The 10,937-nt window shown below is 41.6% G+C and overlaps 1 protein-coding gene across 4 annotated transcripts in view; it reads right to left on the reverse strand.

The window, feature by feature from the left end:
- Gpatch2l (G-patch domain containing 2 like) overlaps window positions 1–10,279 on the reverse strand; it is a 51,422-nt gene extending 41,143 nt beyond the window's left edge. For all 4 annotated transcript variants that reach the window (XM_013155294.3, XM_003472440.5, XM_013155295.3 and 1 more), the window contains exons 1-2: window positions 10,164–10,279; window positions 7,349–8,020 (exon numbers count right to left, since the gene is read on the reverse strand). In XM_013155294.3, the coding sequence (XP_013010748.1) occupies window positions 7,349–8,010 (662 nt within the window). In that variant the 5' untranslated portion in view covers window positions 8,011–8,020; window positions 10,164–10,279. The remainder of the gene's footprint in view (window positions 1–7,348; window positions 8,021–10,163) is intronic.
- Window positions 10,280–10,937: the final 658 nt, after the last annotated feature.

Consider the following 10,937-nt stretch of genomic DNA (forward strand, 5'->3'; position numbering starts at 1 on the left):
GGAAAAAAAGAAAGTTCAGTTCCTCTGACCTGAGAACTGGCTAATCCTCCTTCCCTATTCCTACCCACAAAAGACTGACACATTCAGAACTGAATGGGGTAATTTATACCTGTACAACTACAACAAAAGGCAGAGAATCTGTTTATCATCTCTAATCAGAAGTTGTCTTTCGGGCCAGGCATGGTAGTGCACGCTCGTAACACTAGCACTCTGGAAGGCCAAGGTAGCAAGATTACAAATTCAAGCCCAGCCTAGGTAACTCAGTGACTGTAGCAACACTATCTCAAAATAAAAAATACAACGAGGATAAGGGGACAGAGTAAAACACACACAGGCACACGCTGGTATTAGGTATTAGCAAGTTACCACCTGGTTGTGTTTTTCTTCTATTTAAGATCCTACTAACCTAGTAGCTTAATAAGAGGTCTCTTTTACACTTTTAATATTTTAAAATAAACAGGCAAGGTGTGGTACACACCTGTAATCCCAGGTAGTCAAGAGACTAAAAAAGAAGGATCTTGAAGATCAGCCTGGGCAATTTATAGCAAGTCCTGTTTCAAAATAAGATTTAAAACTGGCTGGGGATTTAGCTCAGCGGCATAAGTGCCTGCCTTGCAAGCAGGCAGTTGTGAGTTCGATCCCCGGTACCGATAAAAAGGAAAAAGACAAAAATAAAATAAAATAAAATAAAATAAAATAAAATTTAAAACAGGTGAGTGTTATAGCTCAACAGTAGAGTATTTGCCTACCACGTATGGGGCCCTGGATTCAACCTTCAGTAACTGTTTAGTTTAAACAAATAAAAGGTTTATATCACCATTCTAAAAACAAAAGATTTTTACCTTAATTTCTTCATTAAACAATAATGCACTTCACAAAAATTAGAATTATAGTTTAAATTTCAGAAAAACTCCCTCTCTGGTCCACTGCCCAAAGACATCCTGCTCTTGCTTGTATTTCCTGGGTCAAAGCGGCACCTTTATAACCTCAGGTTTCTGAACCAGGTGATAAACATGACTGAAAGTGACTTAGAGAAAACACTCACTTCAATTCCAAAAGTATTCCCGTACGTTAGGGGAATGGCTAGAGAAGCTGTTTTTCAGTTTCATTCAGACAGCCCCACACATGAAAGCAGTGATCTCTCCAGTTCTCGGGCCCATCACTGTGACTACTGCAATCAGGTCTACTTTGCCAAGATCATCATCGTTCTCACAGGTCTGCTCCTGAGCTGGGGGCTGGACCTCAGAGCAGCCCACCCATCTCTGTAAGACTTACCTGCTCTTAGAGCTAACAGTGCTTCATCTTCAGGTGAATGGAATATCTGTCCAGAGTAAATTGAGTACACAGTCTGAGCCCTGAATCGCTAAAGAATGTCGTTCTGCTGACTTTCCATATGAAATATATCTTTATGTAAAACTCAGGATGAGGTATGAAAACCCATTTCCCCTCAAACCTACAGGCTAATGTAGCCCCTGTGGGAACGATGAATACCAGTCAGGTTTTCTTCATTTTTCCGCCACCTCCACCACAATGCAGAATGCAAAAATACTGCCAGGATGCATTTAGGTAGAGATCTCTTTTCATCAGCTTTCCCTTTTAATATTTAGGCACGTTTTTTTCAATTCAGAAACACTTTTTCTCTTTAACTGTAGCTTTTAAATTTTTCCTTTCCTTTGGTTTCTTTCTTCGGTCTCTATGCTCTGTATTTTGGGAGAGTTTCCAAAAGTCTTCCACAACATCAACTCAATTTTCTGCAGAATGAATTGTCCTTCAATTTAATATTGCAATTACATTTTAAGCTTCTCTACAGTTTTTCCCAACTACTGAATTTTTGGATAGCCATCTTTCTCTCCCATGACTTACTGCTTCTATTTCAAATGATTACATATTCTTGCATCCTGATGAAGATTTGCAAAAATATTCCCTGGTTCCCACTGGCAATCATCTTCAAAGACTTGTTCTTCCTCTGAACTTTCTGAACAATGTTCCCTTTCCCTTGTTCTGCAGAATGTATTCAAAGGCCTCTTCTTTGCCAACAGAAAGGGTGCATAGATTACCTTTAGTCCCATTCTCTTCTCCTATGGATACGGGTAACATGTTCTTCTCAGATCTACAACTGGCCAGGAGAAGAGCCCCAACTTAATTCTCAGTGCTCCCACAGGGCTTTCGTCTCATACAGGTGTGCCAGACAGAGAAACGATCTCCGCCCAACTCACACTGGCTGATTCTGGCTGCATTCCAGGAGTCTTCAATATGGTATACAAAACACCACAATCTCCAGGATGGATTCAAAAGAGGCCTTTTCTTCTCACACATGCTTTATTCTTAGAGACTATATTTTCCAGGACTCAATACCCTGTATCTGCCTCCTATACACAAACACAAATACACACAAAACACTTAACTTCCCTAACCAAGTGCATTCTGGGAGACACTGCCTCCAAACAGAAAACAAAAGATACAGACTAGGAAGTGAGGACAGAACAACTTTTTGGCTTTGTTTTGTTTTTGGATACCAAAAATCGAACTCAGGACTTTTTGCTTGCCAGCCAGGCACCACATCACTGAGCTATACCCCCAGTCCAAAACCTTTAACTTACTTATTTATTTTCCAGTGCTAGAGATCAAACTCAGGGCCTTGAACACGCTAGGCAAGCAGCTGTACCACTGAGCTACACCCCCAGCCAAAGCAACATTCTCCCCAATTCCCTGACTGAGCAGGCCTTGCATTTGGGAAGGCTGCCCATGGAAAAGGACACATAGTCTTGCAGGGTCAGGGCAGGCTCAGCACTGCTAATGCCAGTCTGCAAATGCATTCCCAAACACAGCTGTACTAGCCTTGTACCGTAGTTTCAGGAACTTCTGGCAATAATCTAACTGCTTTTTGGTTTCTGACTATGTGAATGGGCAAATACTGGATTTTTTTAATAAATATTCTAGAAAGCAGTTAAGGCTGCTTATCAGATGCCTTTTAAAACTAATGTTACAATGGTAGAAGGTAGGTAGTGACTGAAAAATCACAAGATCGTGTTCCAAGGGTCCTTGAAGTGTTTCAGTCCAACCTCCTCAGCTCTAGAGTAATAGCAGTCTTCAGGCCACTCCCACCAGAGAGCAAAAACTTGGTAAAATGATTATTTATTTTTACAGTTATAAAAGAATGTTATATTTTATACTAAGGTAACACTTAACACTGTTTTTAACCCCTAGTCCTAGTCCCTTCCTCTAGAGCCATAGAATAACTTCAATGTTTCTTTCAAGAATGATACACTCTTTCAAGAGATAGACCTTTAAATACAATAGTACCATATCCACCTCAGGAGTCTTCTTTTACATTTGTTCCCCGAGGATATACCAACAAAACTCTGCATAAATCTATATAAGTGATGCTAGCTAGCCAGCATTCTCCAATGAATACTATGAACTGCAGGAATGGTAAGTACATTCTTGGTCAGTGTTCCTAGAAAACAGAACATCACCAACCTAGCACATATATTCTTCTCCTCAGCTTCAGTAACCCCTGATTAATGACCTCCACTTGCAAAGGAGGCTACTTACCTTAACCATGAAATAATGAATGCTATTGATCCAACAAGCTACTGCTATAGAGTGTTATTGATCACCCAATCTTTGGTTAAAATGGTCCTCATTTAGCAATTTCACTGTCACAAACACCTGGAGTAAAGCATGCTCATAATTAAAGAGTTTGGGGGAGTTAAAGTGAGAGGTGATGGACAGAGATCTCAGCTTTCTCCCATTTATTCTTGCTTCTGAGCTATTGTTTGTGTCAGAAGGGATATTGATTTTCTATAAAAATAAGAAAACAAGAAGCACCAAGGGGCCTCAGAAGGTCAGCTTGGGCTGCAGAAGGAGGGGGAGGGTTAGCACTCTATCTCTGTCACTTGCCTTCCAAGAGAAGGGAATATTTTCTTTTCTGTGAGAACAGCCTCTAATACATCACCTTAGGAAGGCTCCTGAATGTGACTTCAGGCCATCACCTAACCAAGTCATTTATGTAAGAAAAAGAAGATAAATAACATTAAAGGAAAACAAACGACGCATTACTGAAAACCGAGCAAAATTAGACCATGGTCATCTAACTAATAGCTGCTATACAGACAATTTAATAAATCTATAGAAAGTAATTTTGTAAGTGTTGCCCCATTTTAAAATATCCACAAAAACACAAACAAGGATAAAATTAAAATAACTATTTGATTTTCATGCAACACTTAAAAAAATCTATACACTAATCATTTTCAGTTCTTCAGAACTTGTAAGTTCCAAAGTTGGTACAGAACAGAAGGAAGAACAGAAAGAAAGAAGCAAAACAGAAATACTGGTTAATCTTTAAACTACTCAGCGCCTAGGCAGCAAAAAGAGGATTTAAGGAAACTAGAAATAAAGCTGACTGAGACATAACTTTTTTAAATCTAAAGTATCTTTCCATCCTTTTTAAAACTATCCACTGACAAAATCAATTTAAACTTAATGATCTTAATTTTACAAGGTGGATCATGACTGACACCCTCAATACCACTATTAAAATTAAGTTCTATACTTTGGTCCCTATGTAAATAAACTGTCACATTTAAGCAGATGTATTAACTAGTAACCAAGAGGATTCTTGAAAGTGCTTCTTCTAACGTAGGGGGACAGAATTGACAGGATCAACTCACAAAGATGGAATGATATCCGAGTCATACACTATTACCTACTTACACGCTCATGCTAGCCCTTTTGTAAAGTGTATTTAGTAACTGAAGGAAGGACTGGGGATGAAGCTCAGTGGTACACCACTTGCCTAGCAGGCACAAGACCGAGTTCAATCCACAGCATTTGGAATACATAAAAAGGGATCATAATTGAGAGCAGCTTGAATATTAAAACACAAACGTTCCACTTCACTGTTGAAGAGAGTCTGGATACAATATGAAGCCAAGTAAGAATCATCTCTCTTCCCCCACGGAAGAAATTCAGGCAGTAGGGGCTGGGGATTTAGCTCAGCGGCATAAGCACCTGCCTTGCAAGCAGGTGGTCGTGAGTTCGATCCCCGGTACCGATAAAAATGAAAAAGACAAAAAAAAAAAAAAAAAAAAAAAAAGAAATTCAGGCAGAATAAAACAAAGCATTTCTGTTTATAACTATACACAAAAGAAGACAAGTCAAGGGCAATTTAGGACTCCTGAATAACTAGATTTTAAAGATTATTTTTTTCTCTTTCTCTTGTCTGCTCTTACTCCATTCGCTATTCCGTCATAGCTACAGGACTCTACACCATACTACTCAAGGAACTCTGAGTCACAGATCAGGGAAGTAGTCCAAATGGGAAAAACAGGTTTCTTTAGTTTAAAAAGAGAAAGAAACTCAGAAGAACTTCTGTCTACTTCAATCTCTCAGCCTCTGAGATAATTAGATTTATATTACCACCACCTCACTGTAATAGATGGTCTGGGATAAGAAGGGAAAGAAAAACTAAAGCATGTCACTGCTAGGCCACTCGCTTTGCACTTGCAGATGTACCTTAGAGTAGACAGTTAACAGTCTCTAACACACACAATTATTTCACAGCTTAACAAAAATTCTGGGGAAGACATATACACAAACTATCATTCCAAGTGATTATTTTTAAAATCATCATTCTCGACCATACAATTACAAGGTATATATACTCAATATTAAAATAATCCTGAATACCTCAAAGGAGGGCTTTAATATCCTGAAAGGCTACAAGCTGACTATGCAATTCTTGTTTGGTTAAAAATAGCATAAGGAAAAAGAGACTTTTATAATCCAAAAATACACATATAAATTGTATAAATCAGCCTTAGAATAGTGAAAAACTAGGAAAGCCAAATTGTGGACCAACTTGTTACCATACGGTAACTGACCACACCTGCAAATTCAAAGTTAGTAAGAAAGCTGGACTAAAAACCATCCATAAAGGTAGTGACACAGGCACCTACACGGTTTGTCCTGTTAGTGACACAGCCTAATCTCTGATGTCTTTGTTTTTAAGATAAAACTTCTGAAGAAGCAAACTCCTAAGAAGGGTCATATGCTCTACAGTTGTAAAAGTTAAAACGAAACAGAAAAAGGGCCACGGAAGAAACCAGCATGGAAGAAACCAAGCAAAACACGGTGAAACGCGAGGGACTGGGTGACCCTGAGCCAATTAACTAAACTCTCTTAAACCTGCTTCCTCTTCTATGAAATAGAAATAGTGAAATTCTACCATACAGCAAAGCTGTGAACATTAAAACACAATATCCAGTGTGTAGTACAGTGCTTAATAAATGACACTGAATCTTAATTAACAGTAACAGAATATACAACTATCTCAACCAAGAGTATTCAACCCACCTAAGAGTCACCCCTCTAGGACATTTGGGTTGATTTTATGAAGGGTAGGAACACTGAAAAGATGCTAAATATCCTGCAGTGTACCCAAATACAGTCTTACCCAGAACACCAACAGGATCCTCATTGAGAAAGTGACAGATTAATAATAATAATATTAAAGTAAAAAGTTGGAGAGCATCAATCTTCCTGGGAATGCAATGTAGAAAAATTTCAAAAGCTACACTGACATTTAAACATCTAGCCATTTAGAGACAAATTTCTCTGATCTGATCTTATTTGGTCTAAGATTAGTATCACTTGGCACTGATATTTTCAAAGCTCACAATGTATTCAGACAACTCGAAAGTCTGTCATTAAAAAGTACACTCATACACAAGTGACAGAGAGCAGAAGTATGATCCCAAAATATCTACAGCATGATTTTTTTTTTTTTTTTGGTGGTCTTTTTGAGACAGGGTCTCCCTATGCAGTTTGGGCTGGCCTTGAACTCACTTTGTAGCCCAGGCTGGCCTCAAACCCACAATGTTCCTCCTGTCTCAGCCTTCTGGGTACAGGGATTACAGGCTAAACATGATTCTTAAAAGTGCAGCTTACCAGAAACATTTACAGAGTGCATTTGTCTGGTGGCACCTAGGCATTCTCTCTCTCACATATACTATATCACCAGCCTCTGCTAAGACCCTTGTTCTAAAGAACAATATATGTTTGTGGATTATATAGTATAAACAGCAGCAAATTGTTAACTTCTTGATTATGCATTTGGAATACACAATTTTTGACTCAAACTGTTTCTATTACATAGAACCTTCTTGGAAGGAATCAGAATCATAAATGTTACTTTAAAAACTAGAGAAAACTTCTGATTAATTCAGGGAAGGTCACAAAGCCAAACTAGAATGGCTGGTTAGGAAAAAAGAGTTCATCAAGGGACTGCACTTGTCTTTCGGGTAAAATTAACTAGGAAAATCTGACAGCGAGGGAGTCTCACCATTCTGACATGTTCTCATCAGAGCCCTGCTTTTGTTCATCTGTTTCACATTCCATTCTTTCTTTCCTTCCTGTTTTGCTTAGGAAAGTCCTATTTTCTGCCGATTCACACAAGGCATGGCCTGATGAGGTCCAGGGAGTATTCTCCTTCCAGCGAGACAGACGCTGCTTCTTAGCCGACTTGAACCTGCAGCCTCGCTCATAGCTCCAATCTGACACCTTCAGCTTCTGCTGAAGGCTGGCTGCCACCTCTGAAGTTACTCGCTTCACCTTCCGCCGGCGCCTGAGTGGCCGACAGGGTGCATTTTCAGTAAAGGAGTCAGATTCATGCCAAGAATGTTGCTTACTCTTAACAATGGAACTGAGAGCTGGGTGCTGTTTGGCTACCATTGTGTCATCGGAATCACTGAAATTGGTGGCAGGGGCAACTTCTCGACAGTCCTTAATGGCCTCATCCAGACTGGACTCAGAGGCCTCGCTGTAGCAGCAGGTGTGCTCCGCCAGATGAGTAAAGTCAGACCGGCGCTTCCGGCCCCGCCGTTTCCGAAGCTGGCGTCTCTGCTGGCGAGGGCTCAGGGCCATCTCTTCCCACAGCTCACCAAGCTTATTCTGCTCAGATGTCTGCTCCAAGGCTGAGGCTAAGTCATGCACCAGCTCATCCATGAGGCCACATCTGCCAAGAAAAAGTTCAAAAATGAAAAAAAAAAAAAAAAAAAAAAAAACCCTGAATAGGATGTTGTTTTCAAATAGTTCTATGAATAGATTAAGGAGTCTTGCCCATGTGTAGACAGCTTGTAGCTGGATTCACATAAGATAATGCTCCCACCATCCTTGCCTCCTTAAGCCACTAAAAATGTCTTATCCCTGTTAAATGCCTGATTCCAACATGTTCTTAAGTACAAAAACTTGACCACTCACAAGATAACTGAGGTATAGCAAAAACAAGCAAACTCTGGAATAGATCTCTTCCCTCCCTCCCCAATTAAACTTATCAGTGAATTACAAAGTGATGAGACCCCAAAAGATTATACAATGCCTTCTCAAAGAGGAACAGAAAAAACACACAATTTTAAAGTCACAGTAGAGTTGGGAGCATACAGGGTGGGATCCAGTAGCACTATGGTATTGAGACTGGAATCTGGTTCACTGCTGAGAATGTGTGTGGCAGGGAACAGAAAGAGAAGCAACACACTTAAGGAGGACAGCTTGCAGTTTAAGAGATCCAAGAATCTGTAGTGATGCAGGTGTACCAACTGCCATCTGGAAGCTACTAGGTAGAGAACCTTATAGAATGTGTCATTTATTTTCAAAAATTAGAAAGTTTTAGGCTCCTCTCCCCATTCTGATCATCCTAATTATGTGCTTTGGTGCTGCACAACCTCTCTCTCAATGTTTCTCTCTCTCTCTCTCTCTCTCTCTCTCTCTCTCTCACACACACACACGGAATATAACTGAAGCTAAAGTGATGGGGATGGGGTGGAAATGAAGTTTTTGGCTAACTGCTTTTCAAAATTTCCTGTATTTCTATTCACTCATGAAACTACACTTCAGAGGCAAACCTTTCAAGGGGTAGTAGTAGAAGCAAGTTTTAAAATTCTCTTTTAAAAAGAAAGCTAATGTGTGCAACACTTAATAAAGTACATAATAAGTTAACACTTTCTGCCTAGCTCTTGTTAAGTTCAAAGTATTTCAAGACCATAATCAGAACGGAAAACTAGGTAGCTCGCCACTCTCAGCCCATATTTCTGTTCATGCAATCTACATTTTGCAAAGGACTTTCAAAAATCTGTTCTCACACTGTCTCTATGCCAATCAATTCAAAGCTAGGAAAAGTTTTCTAGCTTATGTGACATATTTATGGGAGCAACACAGACACCTGGCTACAAAATGACCACCCAAGCAGAACTTCAAGGTGTCAAAAGCCACATACACTAAAAGAGTATGACTGTTTAAATAATTAGTAGTTTAGGATTCCTGCTGGGGTTTGGAATAGTACCGTGACTATGACCGAAATAGACAAACAAGTAGAAATAGCAGTTATAAATCTCATTTCCTCATAAAGTAATATTGTTTTAAAACCCTTGCACAACTGCACAAATGCACAAACTGGAACGAAATTATCAAACAACTTGTAGTCAAATACTCGCGCGGAATCCTTTTCCTGCCTTTCAGACTACAATTCAAACATAGTGACCAGAAGAGCCCTGAGACTCCCACACCTCCAGGTTCGCTCAGATCAACACCCCAAGAGGCCCCAGGGACCAGGACCGGCCCAGGGAGGGGTAAGACTGTCACGACAGGAATTGACAGACAGTATAGGAGAGCCAGAAGTAGGATGGGAGTTGTGGAAGGCAGGGAGGCAGGAGGCAACTTCGAATTTGGGCTCACCCGAAGCAGTAGAGTCTGCCCTTCTAAGTCGGAAACCGCTAAACAACAAGCAGACTCCCTCTGCGATCGAGAGTTATACCATGGGCCACTTACGTGGGGGGGGACCCCAAAAGATAACCTGTTTGGAAGGACTTTTCCCCACCCTCCGGTCAGCCCCCGAGAGCTACTGCGACCAAGACCCAAGACGCCAATCCCTCACGCTGTCGCCTGCCGAAAGGAGAATACAGGAAGACAGTAGCCCAGGACACAGACACCTCACCACCCGGGATGGGGGCAACAGGCCCCGCAGGGCTAGGCCCGCCACTCTCGCTCCTCCCGCGGGGAGCCACGGCCGCTAGAAATCCTTAGCCGCCCAGCCGCAGACCACTGCCCGGATCCCCCGGCAGTGGCGAACCCCGAACCTCTCAACCCGCTCCACCCCCTCTCACCGGCTGCCGCAGCCACCTCCAACTGGCACCGCTTTTGGGGGCCAGCCTCCCCGCCGGAGTTTCCCCCTCTGACATCATCTCCGGTCTGGGCCGGAGGGGTGGGGCGGTGGCAGAATGGGAGGGGCTAACGGAGAGCCCGCCCCGAGCCAGAGCTTCCGCCAGGACCCAGCGGCTTCCGCCCGGGGTCGCGATCGCTTCCGCCATGTGGTGGGCGGGGCCACGGGAAAACTGCTGTAGGGCAGAGGGCGGGGAGAGCTGCTCGGTGGGGGGCAAGAATAGTCTTTGTGGCTCCTGTGTGGAACCCGAGTAGACCCCGCAGGCTAGCCTCATCTCGCCAGTGGGCGTCAGAAAGTTGGGCGCTGAAGATTTGTTAAGCTAAAGAGAAATGGATCTTGATTTTTACCCTTATAAGACGGCATGAACTTTGAAAGGGGACGATTTTGCATTGTTACTCAAAGCATTAAAAATATACTTATCTGGGGCTGGAGATTTAGCTCAGCGGCATAAGCACCTGCCTTGCAAGCAGGCGGTCATGAGTTCGATCCCCGGTACCAATAAAAAGAAAAAAGAAAAAAAATATATACTTACCTTGCTGGGGATTTGGCTCAGCGGCACAAGCACCTGACTGGCAAGCGCAAGGTTGTGAGTTTGATTCCCCGTACCAAAATATATATATTTACCTTGAACAATAAAACAAGTAGTGTTGAAATATAGCTTAAAGTATAAAAGAAATATTCATGATCCCATACTGATGTAAATGAGTGACAAAGTTAA

The sequence above is a fragment of the Cavia porcellus genome, unplaced genomic scaffold (genome assembly GCF_034190915.1).
Source record: "Cavia porcellus strain 051 isolate PalLab524CR breed Dunkin Hartley unplaced genomic scaffold, mCavPor4.1 scaffold_31, whole genome shotgun sequence".
In the NCBI taxonomy this organism is placed as follows: domain Eukaryota; kingdom Metazoa; phylum Chordata; class Mammalia; order Rodentia; family Caviidae; genus Cavia; species Cavia porcellus.